The sequence below is a fragment of the Centruroides vittatus genome, unplaced genomic scaffold, assembly GCF_030686945.1.
Source record: "Centruroides vittatus isolate TY-2023 unplaced genomic scaffold, ASM3068694v2 contig_900, whole genome shotgun sequence".
NCBI lineage: Eukaryota > Metazoa > Arthropoda > Arachnida > Scorpiones > Buthidae > Centruroides > Centruroides vittatus.
The window spans coordinates 2206272-2228180 of record NW_027122591.1 but is presented as its reverse complement, the minus strand read 5'-3'; the positions used below and the strand labels follow the sequence as shown (position 1 = coordinate 2228180).

Sequence of the window (21909 nt, the reverse complement as noted above, 5' to 3'; positions counted from 1 at the left end):
TTGTAAACATATTTCCCAATTTAACGATTGTGCTTAGAATATTTTTAACCTTGCCTGTGAGTGTAGCAGAAGGTGAGAGATCATTTAGTGTTATGAAAAGAATTAAAAACTACCTGCGATTGACAATGTGTCAGAAACGATTAAATGGACTAGCAACACTCAACATTAATTAACAGATAGCGCATATTTTAGACTATTCTGAAATATTCAGTGAATTTGCTAATGTTAAAGTGTGTCTGTAAAATTGAAATAATTAAATGTAATAATCGAAAAAATATTAAATACCATTGATTTTATTTTTTTTTGGTCCACAATTTTATTTTAAATTTTGAAGGGCCTCTAAAATATTAGTTGCCCCGGACCTCGCATTTTCTCTGAAAGGCCCCGCAGATCGCCCATCTGTCGCATTGCTTTATTCCATTAAATCTAATCCAATAATACAACATTTTAAATCTCAACTTATGAGTTTGATTTATTCTATAGATCTTAAAAATTGCAACTTTTAAAGTAATTATTTTATAAAATATTACAAGAAGTATTCAATATATCTCACTAATAGGCAGTTAAAGCCTGTCAGTGGGCTGCCTACAGCTCTGAGGAATGCGGAATCGAAATCGGAGGAACACTCTAAGAATTTTTGGAGTCTGTCTCGAATATGTCGGGCCCAGTCCCTCACCACCCAGTCAAACCTATAATAGGCGTGGTTAAAAAGGTCCCCTTAGAACCTAAATGGCGGTAAGAGCCAAATGAGAAAATATATATCAGTTGAATTCAAAAATTTAGATCAAACAAATCAAACTTATTTCGCAGAAACCACGCTATCGAATATAAATTATAATTTACATTAGAGTATGTTCGATTTAATCATTACACTAAGAATTAAAAAGAAACATCTATTGAAATACAGGATAAATATAAAACAAATTAATAAAACTTTTAAGCGTCTTACTTTTTACTTCGTTGAAAATCTTCGAAATTAACAATAGTCGCATCAATAATCGCAAATACTTTGTTACATGAAACAATATTTTGTCCATTGTTAACAATTATTGTTACCGTAGAAAGCTTTGACATTTATTCGAAAATACATAAAAATAGATTTAAAATCCTTTTTATCTATAAATAAATTATAATTACTTTATTTCAAAAATTACAAATAACATTTCGAAAACTTTTAAGAGTCATTCACTATAACAAATGAAATTTATAAAAACATTTAAATGCAAAATGTTTTAATGAGGTTTATGCGCCAAACTGCTGGATATACGCTCCTGGATCATCGTCGAAATGAGGATATTTTGGAGGAACTCCACATGAGACCATTAATTGAAAAACTCTCCACATATAGAGAAAAATGGCTTCAACATGTATCTCGAATGTCGCCGGATAGGATACCTCACGCAGTTTTACAGTATCAACCACGAGGACGACGACGACCTGGGGTGCATATACTTTTGGAATCAAACTGATCCGAGATCACTTCGATCGTTCAAATCGTGTATACAAAGGAACTACTGCAATCCGATCAATCTCTATTTGCGTATACAAACGCCATCTAGGATCAACTGGATCGCGATCAAACTAATCCTAGCGGAGGGTAGGATCGTTTGGATCGGATAAAATAGATTAAAGATGGCGGCCTCCATGGTAGAAGTTAAGCTTGTGGTAAATAACGAGGAAATACGTGTAATTGTTGACAGAGAAACGTATTTAAAACTTATAAATGGCAAGTAAAAACATTATTATTAAAATATCCGATAAACTTAATACGATTTAAAAATTCGTATGAATGAGCACAAACAATTTTGTCAAATAAACGATAATTCATAACAGCGTGTGTCGTTTAGTACCAACTACTGTTTTAATATCGAGGAATAAAATGGATTATTTTAATTTAATTAATTGATCCTTGTTAGTTAACATATACAGAGTTTTAAAGATATTATACGTATAATATTTTTAAAAATCAGCTATTATACGTATAATAATTTTAAAAAAAGCAGAGACTATTATTAACTAACAAATGTTTGTCGCCATCTTCGATCCTACTTGTATATTTTCTGCTATGACAGAAGCTATCTGTATCACGTGACAAGGGTTGATCCGATTTTACAGATCGATCCATACAAAACTAAAAGTATATGCACCCCTGGACGTCCACATAAACGACTCCTAGATCCTGTCTAGTTGAGACCGAAACGGGTCAACATGGCTTAAATTCGTGAATGGTTCATGATGATGATGATGTTTTAATCGTTAATAAACAGGATAATGGTCTGATGGCCAATCGATTAAAGTGATTGCTTACATATCCGGAAGACCCGGGGTAGATCCCGGACGGGTCGCAAAATCCCAGGAATTCATCGGGGGGGAGGGGGTCCGTCCGGATATGTTTGGTCCCATCCTTTACCACCCGGCCTGTGCCTGTTCCCATTATGAGCCTAGCCGAACCTATAATAGGCTTTTTTGAAAAAATAGTTAAAAACAAAACAAAGCTATGCAAAAACGAACATCGACGGAAACGTAAAATTACGTAACTTTTCATACAAAAAGCAAACCTCTGGACCTTATAAATGAAATTCCAGCATAGTTTAATGCAGATAAAATACGAACGTTTTCGATCTACATTTCTCAAATACTTAAAAATACTTTATGTATTTGAGAGTTTTCAAATAATTTTAAAATGTACCTTTCCTCGCATTCCATTTTGGAACACAATCTGAAGATCATCTATGTAGATCAAAAACGTTTGTATTTTATCTGCATTAAGCTATGCTGGAAGTTCATTTATAAGGTCCACGTAACTTTTATCATCAAAACCGACGAAAACGCAACAAAGTTGGAAACTACTTTTAACTTTTCCCATCTCGGAAAGAAAAACGGTAAAAATTACACCAATAGGAAGGCCGTTAAGTGAAGATATAATAATCATCACACGGAACGATAACATTTCAGCTAATTATAGCTTACCTAGTTCCAAGTATTTGAGAACAAGTTGATTAACATTGTTGGTAATTATGGAGGCTGAAGTAAACGATTAATTAGAGTGACGTCTTATAACGTGATGTTTAAATTTCTGAAGTTCTTATTCTGTTGTACGCTACTGCAGCTTTGTTGCTTAGCTACAGTGACGGAGTGATGCGCATTCAAGATCCAGTACATCGGCTCCATTCTTATTCTGAGAAATATTATAGCATCTCTTGCTTATATATACAGTAGAGCGTCGTTAATTGGAACGTCGGTAATTGAAATGGCCGGAAATTGGAACGATTTTCAGTCGGACTGTGTCGTGCTGAATCGAACGTTTTTGATACTAAATTTACTTCTAAAGTATAATTTTCATGTTTTTTTATATTCTTCAATATATTTATTTTGTTTGTACAAAATAAAGAAATAATTTTTAACGATACGATAGCCTCGATTATTATTATAAAAATTTTCGTTAGGCTTAAAATCGACGAAAATTCAACACGAAGCGACACGCAACGGAGAAAAATTCAACAGGAAGCGATACGCAACGGAGAAAAATTTGAACATCGGACAGGTTAATATATTTTTTCGTACAAAGTCGGAAATTGGAACAAATGACTAATTGGAACAACCCCAGTCCCCAATTGACGCCAATTTTCGACGCTCTACTGTATATACAGTTTTTGTAGCGGTGCCAATGACATTTTTAATACGCACTATGGACAGACGACGGCCAGATGTAACCATCGATCCTTTGTCGATGATTTCACAACCATCAATAATTTCGAAGCCATCACAAAACACTACGCAGGATCAACAGAGTACAATACATGTGCCTTATAAATTACTAAAGGTATATGCATGCGAGGACAGGTGATGTATGCAAGTACGATATTTTTGCAGATACAGTAGAGCGTCGATAAGTGGAACGTCGGTAAGTGGAATGGCCGGAAAGTGGAACGATTTTCAGTCGGACTGTGTCGTGCTGAATCGAATGTTTTTGATACTAAATTTACTTCTAAAGTATAATTTTCATGTTTTTTATATTCTTTAATATATTTATTTTGTTTGTACAAAATGCAGAAATAATTTTTAACGATACGATAGCCTCTATGATTATTATAAAAATTTTCGTTAGGCTTAAAATCGACGAAAATTCAACACGAAGCGACACGCAACGGAGAAAAATTCAACAGGAAGCGATACGCAACGGAGAAAAATTTGAACATCGGACAGGTTAATGTATTTTTTCGTACAAAGTCGGAAACTGGAACAAATCATTAACTGGAAGGACCCCAGTCCCCAATTGGTTCCACTTATCGACGCTCTACTGTACTTAACATCTGCAATTCCTATTTGACTGTTACAAATATTTTCGGGTTTCTGCTCTGTGAGCACTAAGAGTAATTTTTTAGCACGCTCAATATGGGTTCTGCCAGACCCACAATAGGTGCATCCTGGTGTTGCCACCTTTTCAAAATTTTTGACCCGGAGAGTCAGTCCCCTTTGAACGTTTGGAAAATTTCCTTTTTTTAATATAAATGCCCATAACTGTGAATTGTTTTTCTGCTTTTAACTTGTCCTCCAAGTTTCCTACTCTTTTTTTTATGTTCTGGTAAGGATTTTTCATTGTTAATACTATTTTCATGATCCAGATGTCCAGATTGTAGGATTACATTCTTCTTCTTGATTTATAAAATAAAGGGTAATAGCAGGCCAATTTTTCAGTAACCTATCAATAGCTTTATATAAGCTTACCCATCTAGTAGAAATATGCTTCAAGGTTTCATAGCATGACAGTTCCAGGCAGGGCCGGATTAACCCACTTTGGGGCCCTAGACATTTTCTTCTTACCGGACCCCTTCCCTCTCCCACAGGAAGAAACTTAACACATTTTCTTTAGATTTTAGAATTCACAATAACCATATAAAAAGCAATATATTTTTGTTTATTTTATACAGTTGTCCAACAGAAAAGTAAACTATCTTATTTAAAAATCTTTTCAAAATAGACAGTTTGACCGGGCCCTTAAAAAACTGGGCCCTAGATATTTGTCTCATTTGTCTATGCGATGATCCGGCCCTGGTTCCAGGAAATCGAAACAATTTCTTAATTCTTTGATGTTGCAGGCATTCGATGAAAATTCGTTGTAGACTTTTAATACTAAATTTTCCACAACATATTTCATTGTTTTTAATGCATATTTAGCGGTATTATGGAGAATATGACAGTTAGCTTTTATCAAATTATTGCTAATTGTTTTTCATTTCGTAAAAACCGAAGATTTACATCCAAAATTGATCGGTGCATTATCAGCTCCAAATGAAATGATATTTTCAATTGTTGATTTTATAGCATTAAAAATTTCTTCAGAAGTTTCACCCCATGTTTGTTTACAATCTATCAAAGCATGCACAATAGGTTGCTCGTCAACGAAATTAAAATAACGAATGGCGATTGGAAATATTTTTTTATTGCCTTTATTAGAAGCATCTGTGCGACATTAAATGGCAAATGCTTCTCAACCGATATAATTAATTCAAGAGCATATGGAGCTAATACGTTTTGCACAATAGATTCAATTTTTGTACGCCCAAGTCTTATATTTTTATAAACCATCGAGTCAGGAAATATGGAATTGCTAACTTTACTTTTACATTCTATGAATGAATAACTGTGATGTGACTTTACACCATGATAAACTTGTGTCAATTCTGCTGCTGTTACCTGATCATCAAATTTAAAACTTTTCTGTTGAAATAATTGGGTCAGATTGGAGTTATGAGCAAGATACTCTTTGCTTATGAGTATTTGCTTCCATGTAAGATTTCACAGCTTTTACACCATCCCACTTTACATTAAACGTAGTATTGCAAACACAACACAGCCATTTCATCAGATTTTCGAACAGGTCGTAACCATTTTTGAAATTCGTCGTGTCAGTCAATCTTTATTAAATTTGCAAGTTCGCTTCCTGTTTTCTGGGTTTTCAATTTCTTGAGTAGTCATATTAAATAATTAAAATAGAAATTATAAACTTGTAAACTGAAACTCACATTCGTTTTACAATAGATGTGTTCAAACACAAATACCCTGACTGATTGCGTACGAGGCGATTTTACAGCCAAGAACTGAACAATGCGCATGCCAGTTTTAAACCAGTTAGGGATTTGTGTTGAAACAAACCTAATATTTGCAAAATACAGTAGAGTGTCGTTTATCCGAATCAATTGGGGACTGGGGTTGTTCGGATAACCGATTATGTACGAAAAAATATATTAACCTGTCCGATGTTGAAATTTTTCTCCGTTGCGTGTCGCTTCGTGTTGAATTTTCGTCGATTTTAAGCCTAACGAAAATTTTTAATAATAATAATCGAGACTATTGTATCGTTAAAAATTATTTATTTATTTTGCACAAACAAAATAAATATATTGAAAAAATATAAAAATTATACTTTAGAAGTAAATCTAGTATCAAAAAAGTTCGATTCAGCACGACACAGTCCGACTGGAAAGCGTTTCGGATAACCGGTATTCGGGTAAACGACACTCTACTGTACTCGCAAATATTTTTATAAATTTATTTTTTGTCATAATTTCACAATTTCTACGAAAACCGGACAAATTAATAATTAATCTGGACCATGAATTTAAAACCGGCCTGATGGCAAAATTAGAGCATCCGGTGCTGAGAAACGGGATCGGACAAATTCAGATGGACCATCCCCGAAAAATTCCTAGTTTTGTCAATCCCTTAAAACCTTAACAATTATTATATATAATTTTTATAGTTTGTGGCTTTTTAGTTTATCACCAGACTCGATTTAGTGCCAATTTCAGAAGCGAAAAAATGACGACGTTAAATCGAGATTAACAGTATACATATTCAATGCTATTAAATCATCAAAAAATTATGCCTTATGAAATATGAAAGAGCTTATCCAAAGTTTTATAATCTTTTTTTTATAAGCAAGAATCTGTAATAATGTAATTAATTTCTAGAAGTTTGCGGAAATGTCTTTCGTTTTTACTCCTCTGATGAAATGATTCAAGCTGTTGAAAGCATGTTAATTTGTATAATCCGTATGTATCCATTATAATATAAATATTTCATTAGTGTAATATATTGGTTAATTTTAATGCTAATTTAAAAAAATTCAGTACGAGTTGCTTAACTTTCCTGCTTAAATTTAAAACTGCGTGTAGCGTCATCTGTTATGACATTTTATTTTAAAAACATTTTATATAATTAATTATTAAAGAATAACAAAAAGCTTAATTTTGAGGGTAGGAATAAGTTTCATTTCAAAAAAATATTCTAAATGCTAATAGCGAATATAATATCAAGTCGGACCCGACTCGAGATATGACACACGATCCTCCTCTATTTCCCCATTCCCTCGACATTTAACCACCAAAATTTAATATCATCAATTCCCCGAAAACATAAACCTGCAAATTTCAGAAATTTTTGACAAAAGACACGAAAGTCATTAAGCTTCAAATTGGACAAACAAAGGCATGTCCTCCAAACACTAACATTCTCACATACGGAAATAATCGTACTGTTTGTTTTTTGCATTTATCGACGTTTTAAGATCCCATTAATTCTTTTTTTAAAACTTTTCGCCCTGTGGGCACTAAGAGGACCTCTTTCAGAAGGCCCATTATGGGTTCGGCCAGGCCCACAAGGGGGCGACCGGGTAGCGAGGGACGGGGCCCGACATATACGAACGGACCCCCGAAAAATTCCTGGGGATTATTCGACCCGTTCGTATTCGATCCCGGGTCCCCCAGAGCGGTAGGCTGCCACCTTGACCGCTCGGCCATCCGGCCGTCGATCCCATTAATTCAAAAATGTTGGGGAATTATTTTTTGACCGATTGCCATACTTTCCCTCTTATATATAACAGAGCCTTCTATTGTGACAAGTTATCATGACAATTTATTAATACAGTTAGAGTAAAGTATGTTCGGGAAAACACGAGCAATAATCTTTTTACATAATAATCATACAATGAATCATTGTCACATTTTTGCGCAACAAATTTAAGTATAAATTTCCAAGACATTGCATGAAATAATACAACTTTCAGCAACAGTCATTTTCAATTACAGTACTGTAATTTTTTCTAATCAACAATAACTATTATTAAAGTATGAAATATTTTTGTTTTAGAATAATTTAAATTGAACATAAATATTTTAAATTACAATGAAGAATGTTGTTAAAGTTTTAAATAAATTGTTTATTTTAGTATGAATTCAAAAGAATGTCACATTTCTTTATCACTATGAATTATTTTTATTTAAACTTGTACATTAAAGAAATTTTAAATTTAACAAATTTTATACTTAATTTAATACTAAAGTGTAAAATTTGTTAAATCATATGAAATAAATATAAAGCAATAAGTAGTATGCAACTTTGATTTATTTTTTATTACTACGAGTGAAATGAAAGCGATGAATCTTCTCATAGGCGCTAAGAAAGCCGTTTTCAATACCCTTCGTGGGTTCGGTAAGGCTCACAAAGGAGGCGGTTGGATGGTGAAGGACGAGGCCCTATATTTCCGAAACAGACCGCGCACAAAAAATTCCTGGATTCGAATCGGGTCCAACAAAATGGCAGGCTGGCGCCTTTACCATCTCTATAATCCGACCGTGCTCAAATACTTATTGTATTATGCCAGTAAATAATTTCAGTATCTTATAGGTAAGTACTGTAACAGTTTAAGCATTTGCAATTGATTATCTTCTGTATAAATTCGGTTCATTATTTAAATTATATATTATATATATATATACACACACAATTTTAATCTTGATTTACAACTGTATCGCAAATTCGAGTTAGATTTTAACTTTTTATCGTACTAAAATTCATAAGTTAAAATTAATGTGTATAAATAAAAGCATTTATATAAAAGTAATAGTTATTTTATTAGAAAACAGACATTTATATTATTTTAAAAGCAATTTTTTTTTATTTCCTTTTAATTGATAGAGTGATTTTAATCTTGTTACTTTTATATATAACAGAGGGAAAGTACAGCGATCTGTCAAAAGATGACCTCTCCCCCGATTTTTATATTTTTGGACTCGGTACACCATAAAACATCGAGAAAATAAAAAAAAAATTCGGGTTCTTTCTTCTGTAGGTATGGGTATTAATATGAGGAGTAATTTTGTTCACCCTGTTTGAAGTTTTTTGTCGAAAACTTCTGAAATTTTGCAGGAAGGTTTGTTATGGTATTCATGCATTCAAATTTTGGTGGTTAAAAGGTCAAGGGGTGGGGAGATAAAAAGGGGTCGTGCATATCTCCTCCACTAAGGTCCGAGTGAATGACGAGTTTACTTATTAGAATTTACATTTCTTTATAAAACCTATCCCTACCCCCAAAACAAAGCCTGTTGCCATTTTATAATAGTTATAAAAAGTTTTTAAAATAAAATATGTTTTTAACAGATGGTGCCACCAAATGTTGCCGGGAAAGTCAAAAAATCCAGCAACGAGTTGCTTATTAGTCAACACGATTAGATTAATCATTAAATTGCAATTTTACGAATAGATTGTCCGTAAATGTAGTTAAACAAAATAGCGACATTAACTACTGTAAATCAATACAAAAACATTTTAAAATCCGGAGAACTGCTCTTTTTAACAATTAGAACCAAAAACAAAAACAGGAAATTCCAAAAAATTCATGATGTGGATCCTAAAAAAAAAATATAAATAAAATTTACTTGTATAAACTTAGTTGTAAATTTTCTTCTATTGTGAATGTTCATGGATCGCTTGTTCATTTGTAACTTTTGGCCATGAGCATCTTGAAAATACGAATTGAGTTCATTGTTTCAAACACCATTTAAAACAATGTATTCGAAGTATTTGTTTTTTTTTTTTTTTGCAAAAAAATCTATATGGTCTTAAATTTTAATTAAGATCGCCTGCTATAATTTAAGAGGATAAAATCTAATCTTATTCTTCAATAACTAATATATTAGGCCTTTTATATAATGTATATATTAAATTCCTTTGTATAAAGAGTTGTTTTTAATACTGAATTTGAATAATTTATTGGTATTGATTGTATTTTAACTCAAAATAGAAAGTCGATTTTTCCACCAGAATAAAATCATATGGAAAAATCGATTATTGCAACATGTTAGTAAGCTTTGTTATTACTAGAATAAAAACAATTTATATATATGTCAGTTCTATATTTATTATTGTAAATTTTGCTATCCAGTATATATATATATATACACTGGATAGCAAAATTTGGATAGTGTTTATATAATATATAATATATAAACACACAAAAATTAGAATTTACATCATAACTTTAAAATATTTTTCTTATGCAATCTCGTAAAAATTTTATTTTATTTTTGAATATTTAAAAATTTTATGGCTGTAGGTGTAATACAAACAATGGAGCTAATTTAAATGAGATTGTTTTTTAAAAAGGAAAGAAGTATTTCCCTGAATGATTACAATATAATTTCCTATTTGCATCATAATTATTTTCCTAAATTTCATGTCATGCATAATTGTATTTTAGAAAAATAAAATTTTTATTGCTGAGTGAGTTATGGAAAGGAAATTTAAAAACAAAAAAAAATTATTATATATATATAAATAGTAGGAATGACTATATATATATAAAATATGACACTGTTTGCGTTACTAAATATGCTGCTGTACATATAACATTAAAAACAATGATTTTACAAATTAATCTATACGAATCTGATAAGAAAATCAAACAAATAGAAATCGAATTAGATTTTAATAAAAACCTTTGTAATAATTTATAAAAGCACATTCGAATATTACTGTACGGCAAATATAAAAATTAAATTTATATTATTTTGTCATTAGTTTCCTATGTAGTTCAAATGTAATTTATTATAAACAAAAAATTTAGAAAATTATTCACTTTTCTCGTAAACAGAAGACATTACTCATTTTCAAAAACGTTCCTAGAAACCTGACTAATAAAAAGTTGAAGGTTGTTAGTACAAGGAACTGGCACCTTTATGTTTTAACTATACATCAAATAATGTTTTTATTGACATTAGTAACAGTTCTATTATTCCAAATTATATGTATATGAAAATAAAAAGAAAAAAAAATTTCAAAATATTATATTTAAATATTGTTAAACAGTTACTTAATTTACTATTGAGTTAAAATCGTAACTCGATAGTCAATTTATCATATGAACCTGCATAAGCATTATCTGCGACTAATATTTATCTAACAAAATGAACTCCTATATAAAATAATTATGTAAATACCCAATAAAACTTGAGCTGAATACTTATTTAGTTTGTTGGACTTAAATTTGAAAAACTGTACACTATAAATTCCCACTGTCGGCTGTCTGTGCGTCCTCCCTTAATTAATCTCGTAAAATAGAGTTAGATAGATGAAAGCCAAGACCAGATATGAAAAGCTTAGGGGCAGGAATTCCTGATTAATTATATATATAAACTTCTCGTGCAAACTGGAAGTCGTGCTATTTCAATTCAAAAATTCTCACTTGAAAGAAGTTAGACGACTGGCATGACTCAATTGCAATTCAACAGGGGAAAATATGATGTACAGGGGCAAGCTGCCACTAATGAGATGGAGAGCATATATTTTAAATTAAATAAATTTTAAAAATATGATTAAAATTTGCAGCATAGCATTGTGACAATGTCACAATAAATAATTGCTTGTTATTTATTAAATTTTATTTTTGACTCGTATCCAATTAAAGAAATCTATATCAATTAACAGGACATTATTTTATTTTGCCAACACCAACTTTTTAAATAATCAAAAAATAAGTTGAATTTCAACATTTCATATATTTTAAATCAAACTTAACAATTAGTTTTTAATTTTATTTATTTGGTCCACTCTGTATAAGCTTTAGCACCTTTATGCTGAATGTCAGCACGACCACTCACAGTTACTAATCTACCATCTTTTCTAATAACTACCAATGTTGGAATACCGGTGATGCTATACTTTGATTTCATTTCTCTGTTTCATAAAAAAAGAAAGAAAAACAATATGTTATTTAATATATCAAATAAAATAAGTAATTTAATTAATTACTTACTTAATTTTTTCTGAACCAAATGGAAGAGCATACCAGTCACCATGGCATTCCTTCATATAGTCAAATAATGCTTTCTCATCTCTGTCAGAGGATACGAAGACTACTTCAAATTTATAATTCAAATCTTTCATTTCTTCATAAGCATCAGCAAGTATAGGAGTAAAATTTCTGCAAGGTGGACACCAGTGAGCAGAAAAATACAAGCCAATAACCTCAGCTTCTTTCAATGCTTCACTACAAGAAACTTCAGAACCATCTTTCTTTACAAGTGTTCCAGTTAGTATTTCCATGACTAGAAATTTTAAAAACTAATTAACATAAAATTATATAAACATTATGTACGTACTTCACTAAATTTAATAAAATAAACTTAAATCTTTTATCTGAAGTACAAACATTAAGCAATTTTAATATATACTTTTTAAACCATAAACATTAATGTTAATAGTAGTATTAAAAGAAATCGTGAAAATTGTTTTTCAAGCTGCTATCTGACCAACACTAATCTAAACAATTAAATCACACGTTATTCCTACTAATCTATCTATATAGAATCATATATGTAATTTCTAAATACTATATTTCTTGCATATAAGACAATCTAGCATATAGGACGAGGTGCGACTTTAAAGATCAAAATAAAGAAAATTAGAATAAATAAATAATAAAACAATGGGATCGGTTACTCAAATATTAAAATTAATAAAGTACATGTACAGAACGGAAATACTATGTTGGAGAAACGGGAAGAAAATTGGAAGTGAGGCTGAAAGAGCATGAAGCGGCAATCAGATTAAATAGAACAGAATCCCCGTGGCAACAGCACTGCAGTATAACAAATTGTATTATTGACCAAAATAATATTAAAATATTGTATAAAGTAAAAAATCTTGTAAAAAGACATATTATAGAACATTATTGTATTAAAGGACATGTAAATTGTATAAATTTAAATACCGGCGCATGTATTGATGCATGCTGGGATAGCTTGATGGATTATAAAAGTACTGGCAATGTAACAGTGTAATATCCACTGAAGAGGCTGACAAGCGAAATATATATGGATAAAATAAAGTAAGAAATAGTGAAAGTAATTTACTGGTCTTTCTTCTGTTTTTAAACTCTGTCGAAATCGGAATTAAAAAAGTGAATTTCACTTGTAGTTCTTAGGGTTTTTTAAAGAGAAAAAATTCCTTAGAATTTATTAATTTTAAAGAAAATTAGATTTATTAATACAATTCCAATTTTATTTCGTTTAATCACAAATAAAATATCAAATGCAATTAAATGCACACATTGTCCAGTGAAAATTACTGGCATTTTAAACTTTAAGGAAAAAATCTTGTAAAATCGATATAATTTGTTCATGTAAAGCTGGACAATTGGAAACCTTTTTTTGCCAATTCTTAACAGTCAAATCCACTCTCCATCGATTGCACTTATGAGTTTCTCCAAATTCTGTTTTCTAAATAATCCTCTGTTTTCACATGGGAATGGATTAAAACTTATATAGTGCTCCTATGGGATTTTGGAATTTCAATTTGAATTAAATTCAAAAGCTTTGCTTTTCCTATTGCTATTCATCTTTACTCCTAATGACATGCAAGAATGATTCGAACAACCCAAATAAAATACTTTTGTTTTTAAACACCAGTGAGCATCTGGTAAAAAATGCAAATAAACAGTTCACAAAAATTATTGCAAAACACAAAGAATCCTTCGCTCGTGCATATAGGATGACCTAGGATTTTGAAACAGTGAAAATTGAATAAAAACCTTATCTTATATGCAAGTAAATACGGTATATCATCATTCTAAATTATATAAATTTGAATAATAAATTATTACATATATATTTATTTATATACGTTTGAAGTTCATTTTGCTAATCCATTGCCTTCTAAAAAGTAGTGAAATTGGTAGGAATTGTCTGATAATAGTCTGACATGGCACTATTTTCTGAATCAGAGTTGTTCATACATGTAGTCACAGTACATCTAACAGAATAAAAAATCAAGTTTCTCACATCCTGAGCAGGTATAGCTTTTGAAAATTGTATGCATACAGTATATGTCTGGAAATGAATGCATGCACATAGAAGAATTATTACAAAAATTATATGCATGAATCATCAGAAATGTTGATTCTGTTCAATAATGTCTTCATTGACATTTCTGTATGTTTTTAATCAATCAATCTTAATATAGTATAGTTCATACACTGTATTATTTTCAAACTGATTAAAGAGCATGCATAAGAAATTGCAAGTACTGTATACTGCAGTGTGTTTATACAAAATGTACAGCAATGTCTACAATATACAGATTGCATACAACTTATCAAATTTTGCAAAAATACAACTGAAAAGTTGCTTTATTCACAAAACTCACATACAAAATGATCAGACCATGTATAATAAGTCCTGTTAATTTATAATGTACTAGTATACATAGATAAATTTAAGCTATCATAAAGGACACAAAGGCATAATAATTGAATTAAAAATCACATACAAAATACTGATTAAAAAAAAGCAAGCACTTTTGGAAGTTATGCACAATCATCAGGTTTCTTCACTTACAAAATTCTTTACTAAACATCAAGTAATCTAACATTTTCAATAATACAACACAACTTCAGTTCCGCAGTTGCCAGATTAACAAAACTGCATAAAAATTTATAATATGAATTTCTTCTGTGATTATCAAATCTATTATAATAAAATATGTATCTAATTCCAGTTAACTTGCAGACAATGCACTATTGTTCAAAATCTCAAAATTTAATTTTTAATCTGTTCAATATTTATTTTGTTTGCATAATCCCAGTGTTCTTGTATGCTGACTCTAGAGTTAACACTGCAATTTCTCAGATGTATTAATTCATTATTAGTATACACTATATAGCCAAAAGTCATGGTACATCTAATTTTTTTTTTATTTGAAAGGTACAGACCATGTACTTAATAGGAGGTTGGGCATCCTTTCGCTGCTATAAGTGTTCACTCTTCTGAGTAGACTTTCCACCACCAAGTTTTGATACACTGCCGATAGAATTTGCCTCCATTTGTCCCTTAACACGATGAGAAGTTCAAGGGTGTTTTTTGGGCGAGTTGGTCTGGCAGGCAATCAGTGCTCTAGCTCAGCAGTCGGCAACTGGTGGTCCGTGGACCATTGATAGTCCGCGAGAAAATCTGGGTGGTCCGTGGAGAAATTTGATCAAATTTGAGGTTATGCCAAGTATTACATAAGAAATGCAAAATGCTTAGTTGCTTTTTTCACTCATTGAGGGATTTTTTTATTTGAATCTAAAACCAAATACGAAGTGACTTATCAATAAATAATGAACAATAAACAATTGTGAGTGAGATTGTAGTTCTTTGTGGAAAAGCGCTAAGAATCCATAAACTTATTTGAAACAAGCAGCAATAAACTTTAGGCTTGCATTAATTTGATATAATTAAACAAACGAGTTTCATATTAATATATTGGGTTGGCAACTAAGTGATTGCGGATTTTGTCAATAGGTGGCCTTAGCACATTTTTTTGCTTTATCATTGTGTTCAAAGCACCTAACCTATATTGTTTTCTTGTTGTTTGGACTTCCACCTTTAATTTAGTAAAAAAATTGTATCGATTAGTTATTTAGTTTCGTTTTTATCCTAATTTAGAAATGGAAGAACAAGACTTGCATTTCAGACATATTTTATTGTATTACTTCCGAAAAGGCAAGAACGCATCACAAGCACACAAGAAGTTATGTGCCGTATATGGGAATGAAGCCTTGAAAGAAAGGCAGTGTCAAAATTGGTTTGCCAAATTTCGTTCTGGTGATTTTTCACTGAAAAATGCTCAATGATCCGGTCGTCCAGTTGAAGTTGATGAGACCCATATCAAGGCCATTATCGATTCAGATCGTCATAGCACAACACATGAGATTGCAGAGAAGCTCAATGTATCGCATACATGCATTCAAAAAAAATTAAAACAGCTTGGCTATGTCAAGAAACTGGATTTATGGGTCCCTCATCAGCTTAAGGAAATTCGACTCAACGCATTAGCATCTGCAATTCGCTTCTGAAACGCAACAAAATTGATCCATTTCTGAAACGACTGATTACTAGGGACGAAAAGTGGATAGTTTATAACAACGTTAATCGGAAAAGATCGTGGGTAATGCAAGATGAACCAGCCCAGACGACACCAAGAACTGAGATTCACCAAAAAAAGATTATGCTGTCAGTTTGGTGGGATTATAAAGGAATTCTGTACTTTGAACTTTTACCAAGGAACCAAACGATTAATTCAAACGTGTATGTTCAACAACTCGCCAAACTGAGCAATGCAGTTCAAGAAAAGCGGCCAGAATTGGCAAATCGTAAGTGTGTTGTTTTCCAGCATGATAATGCAAAACTCCACACATCTTTGGTCACTTGCCAAAAATTATTGGAACTAGGTTGGGATGTGTTGTCACATCCACCATATAGCTCTGACCTTGCACCTTCAGATTACCATTTATTTCGTTCCATGCAGAACTCCTTAAATGGTAAAATTTTTAATGATGCTGATGATGTAAAATCACATTTAATTCAGTTTTTTGCTGGCAAAAATCAGAAGTTTTATGAACATGGAATTATGACACTGTCTGAAAGATGGCAAAAGGTCATCGACAAAAATGGACAATACCTAATTGAATAAAGTTATATTTTTAAGTAAAAATTTTGAATTTTCCTTCTTATTTAAAATCCGCAATCACTTCATGATAGTGGTCCATGAGGTCATAAAGGTTGCAGACCACTGCTCTAACTCATCCCAAAGATGTTTGATGGGTTGAGATCGGGACTTTGAGCAGGCAAGTCAAGCACACCCACATGATTTTCTTCAAACCATGTCATTATAGATCTTGCTTTATGGGCTGGAGCATTAGGGCTGGAACAGAAAAAGGCCAGCTTCAAACTGCTGCAACAATATGGGAAGCATGTTGTTATCAAGAATGTCTTGGTAAACACTGGCATTCACTGCATCCTTGATCAAAATCAGTGGCCCATATCCATACCAGGAAAAAACAACCCCAGACCACGATTGTAAGTTAGCCGACTTTTAGGGGAGGATTGTTTAATTCCAAGTCAGGATGAACCTAAGGGATGTTTGTGTGTGGGTGTGGCAGAGGAGACAAATGATGACAAGTATTTTACAAAAAGCTTGTTTATTTTAACAGGAAATAACTTATACTATGCACAAAGTTCTTTAAACAATTGAAGGTTCGAAAGTTCTAAGTGTTGAGGATGTTTTTTCTAATGTCGCTCAAAGGTGGGGCCTGGGGCAGCGGCAGATGAGGAGATTCGTCAGTTGGAGTCAGTGGCACTGTATGGACACAAGGGCGGAAAACTCCATCTTCTGTGCATTGACACAGCGTCTTTTTGTTTTGGTTTCCACTAACTGAGTGCATCGTGACCTTGACAAATCAGGGATTATATCAATCTCCATTCACCCCCTTTTGTCCATTCTGATTGGTTCCACGTTTCTTCTTCCCGCTCCCCGATTAGTCTCTTGTCAGTCCCTAAGTGAAAGACAAGACCTGTTCAGGTCACGAGAAGGGTCAGCTTCAGAGAATCTACCTACCATCTGTTAACTTTGGGCAGGTGTTGATGGGGCTTTGAACTTGCACTCATATTTTAGCTCATTGTTGTCTAGTGTTTGACATCTTAGAATTTTAACAGCCTGATGCAATGTCTCCTTTTATAATTAACCTTTTCCCTTTTCAAAATTTTCTATATTCTAATTGCTTGTATACAAGCGCCTTGTCAAATGTTCATCTCTACTGGGAGGACATTTGTTTACATTTATTGCATTTTACATTAATAGTATTTTTTTTCTTGTCTCTGTCTCATATGACTTGTACAACTAATCCAATCTTTGATCGGTTTTAACAATGGAAGTTTTTTCTAGTTTTGTTTTAATAAATTGTCTACAATTAAATGTTTAATTTCAACCCGTTTTTGGAACCTTGTATGATGCTGCTACCATCAAATTTTACAGTTTGCAGAACACACTGGTAAATGCCATTCACTTGACATCTGCAATTCCACATGCATCAATCCAAGTGCCAGATCATATAGAATGATTCATCACTCCACAGGATGTGTTTCCATTGCTTTACATTCCAATTAGTGTGTTACTTGCACCACTCCTAGAGACATCGTGCATTGGGACGTGTGGGCAGCAGCATGACCATGAAATCTGAGTCTTATCACTTCCCGGCAGATAGTTCTGTTACTGGCCTGTGTGCCTGACCTGTTCCAGAAATCCCCAGCAATTGTGGTTAAGACTGATTGGCGATTAGCTTGCACAACACATCTGTGTTTGGCAGTTCCATTCAGATAATATTTGGGGTCTACCATAACGAGGATCAGAGTCGGTGGTTTCCTTTCGTTTCCATTTCACTATCACATTGCTGACAGTGGACTTTCTAATCGTTGTAAAATCTCTGTTACAGAACATAGGAGCCCTGAAATTTGGACAATCATTCCTCTTGTGAATGCATCCAACTCACTCCTTTGCACCATGTTGGAGGAAAATATGCATATGATGCAACCATGTGTCTTAAATCGGCATGCCCTAATTTGCATACTATCACATTGTTTCAAGCAAGTTCTTTCTAATCAAAGGTGTTTTCCCATGTCTTGGCTATATGTGTGCCATCCTCAGCATGGAGATGCTAGTGAAGGGATAGACTGATATTAGTTAATAAGCAGGGAAGTGGGCTAGAGTGGCAGTAGGTGATGTGAAAGAATGAGGAAGTATTGCCAGTTCTGTCAACACCTGAAAATTAATAGTAATCATGACAAAAAAAAAAGCCAGTTCAATATAATATTTTGTTTATTTTGTATCTCAATAATTATTAATATTGAGATATAAAATCTGTAAAGCTCATCTGTAATAATTAATAATTACAGATGAGCTGCCAGAAAATTTCCTCCCATATGTAGCATGACAGAACAAATAAGCTGAATTAAAGTGAAGAAATAGAAATACAAGAATAAAAGATGTTATATATTTTTTAAATAATTGTTTAAAGTTTTCTTGTTTATTGATAATAAAAAGAATTCATCCTAAATTTTAGTATAAACTAGGAAAAATCAATCCAAAATACTGTGAAAGTTACAAACTTCAAAAACTTTTCATGTGTAAATACTAAAAATTAACAGTAAAATATACAAACTGCATTCATGAAAATATATGTCACGAAAATATATCCAAACTTAGAAAAATGTTTGATCGCAAATCAGAACTCAATGATAGAGCATTTAGCACGTTAGGATAAGTTTTGAATCAATATTGTCTTTTAATAGACTGACATTACATAATAAATCATATATAAATTCATCATCAGAATGCAAATTGATTTTTATTTGTAAATGCTTTTATGAAATTGCTCTCAGCTTCATAAATAATATGAAATCTCATTTAATTTACAGTCTACACACAACTAAATTTAGAACATCATAATGTACCATCTTCTGAATAATTCAAAGAATAAAAAAATTGATTGTTTGAATTATTCAATTATAAGGAAATTTTTATTAATGATTAAGATATGAGAGTCAAACACATTTTCTAACAACATTATCTAATCAAACAATTTGCATTCAATTATTAAACAGTCTAAACAGAAAGCATTTAAGAATTAAAATTTTGTACCAAAATTTTTATTAAGAATTTTTACATTAAATTTTAAGAGAGTTTATAAGGTTATTTTTTTTACTACTCAGACACCTTATACCTCTGAGAAATTATTAATTTAATAATGCAAACGTTTTCCACCTGTTCCACAGGTCATCTTCAAGCAATTTTTCGTTTGGAATGTTATCTCGTGCAGGATCGAATGTATATGCGCAAGATATTTCAAATTTTAAAAAACCGTTGGAACATTCCATGTAAAATATAAAATATAAACAATAATAAAATTAATTAAATAAACATATTGATCCACTAAATAATAAGGGATGTAAGCTGACATAATATATATTTATATTCTATACGGGATGAGGATATGCTGTATGCTTGATTAAATGGGGTGTTTGTCAATCATGAATTTCCATGCAGTTGGCAAATTCGTTGCGTCTTTATAGTTCAAACATCTACCTGTTGTCCCTGATCTGTATATTTCAAATTTTTCCATGGTTAATGCTAACGATGGTGAGCGTACTTGTTTGATAACTTTGGCTTCATTCCAATTAATTATTGATCCCTCCGTTTGTGCTATTCTTGATAAGATGGTAGTGCAGTGTCCTTTACTGATGTCATACATGTGTTCTTTTAGTCTTTTGTTTAAGCCTCTATTAGTGACCCCTATGTATTCTTTATTCAGGCCCAGTTGATCATTTTCGTATGGTATTTTATAGACCCCCGAGCATTCATCCGCTTTTGTGCTATCTTTATCGTTCCTGAGGGCACTGTAGATGGTGGGTGCCCGCTTATAAATCAGCTTTGCATTCTTACATTTGGCTATTTCCTTCATTATGGTGGACAATCCTTCTCTGTACGTGAATTTAGTTATTTCTCCGTTTGAAATCCCTTTTGGTTTCTTTCTATTAGGTGTTATGTAAGATTTTATTAGGTTACTCAATCTTCCTTACACACCGGTGATTCAATCAAAAAATACACTTACGTAAAACCAGAATATATTCGAATTTATTACTACTAAGCCTGAAGAAGAGCCTAGAAGAGGCTACGAAAACGTTTGCGACCCGAATACTAACCACTCCGGTTATCTGGTTTTACGTAAGTGTATTTTTTGATTTTATTAGGTTTTCGACTATTGACTTTTTAAATCCTAGGGTTGTCGCAACGGTTCTAATTCTATTCAACTCTAGTATTCTGTCATAAACGTTGGAGCAATAGACAAATGCTCTTCTAATAATGGCCCTAAATGCCGATAGTTTGTAAGTGGGCGGATCGTTTGACGTGGAGGGAATGTATAGTGGGTTTGACATTCAGTCTTTTATTTGTATTTTATACACTAAGTTATTTTTTATTTTTTCCAATTAAAATCAAATATATACTTGTAAAAAAATACTTCCAAATTTACATTATTCATATTAGAAAATTGGTAAGCTATATCTAAAATTAAAACAGACTAATCTATCAAAGCATTTAGAGAATTAATATCTTCAATTTCCATTAATTTATAATGGAATTAACAATAGGAAAATATTATAAAATTTTCCAAATAATTAAATAAATAAAATGCTCTTATCTTATTTCTAATATTTCCACTTAATTTGTAGCAAAACTTTTTCCATCCTGTATTAAATATCCAAGCATAGTATTTATCATTTCTAAAATTTCTAAGTAATTGTGAAATTTACACATAATTCAGGTGCCACAATATATACTTTCTACTGTATAATCGTTTAACATTACTCCATTAAAATTCAATTTTTTCCAAGTCGCTTGAGAAAGTTTCCATTTTATTATAAGTTTCTAATTTCACTATAATTAGAACGCTCAAATAACTAAAAAATGTCAATATCCGGTATATTTTAGCGCTTATCTGTGCCAAATAGTAAACCTATTATTGCGTACGATTTAACGCGACAAAAACAGGAAAGAAAAAAATGTTTTTGTCGTGTTAAATTGCTCTATAAAGTATAACCAATCTGCAATTAAAAAGCATGGGTTAGATTTTATTACAAACGCAATACACAATTCTCCCTTTCTGTTTAACCTATATTCAATAAAAATAAGACTGATCAATTATAAGTCGGAATAAACGAAGAAATGTTAATTAATTTAGCGATAATTCACACAGTT

General features: G+C 31.8%; 2 protein-coding genes across 2 annotated transcripts in view; both read right to left on the bottom strand.

Annotated features, from left to right (window-relative positions):
- LOC136984026 (coiled-coil domain-containing protein 130 homolog) overlaps nucleotides 1-21909 on the bottom strand; it is a 274187-nt gene that overhangs the window by 160213 nt on the left and 92065 nt on the right. The window lies entirely within an intron of this gene.
- LOC136984080 (phospholipase D1-like) overlaps nucleotides 1-21909 on the bottom strand; it is a 59531-nt gene that overhangs the window by 37302 nt on the left and 320 nt on the right. The window contains exons 2-3 of the mRNA XM_067281005.1: nucleotides 12095-12386; nucleotides 11880-12015 (exon numbers count right to left, since the gene is read on the bottom strand). Coding sequence (XP_067137106.1) covers nucleotides 11880-12015; nucleotides 12095-12384 — 426 coding nt within the window. The 5' untranslated portion in view covers nucleotides 12385-12386. The remainder of the gene's footprint in view (nucleotides 1-11879; nucleotides 12016-12094; nucleotides 12387-21909) is intronic.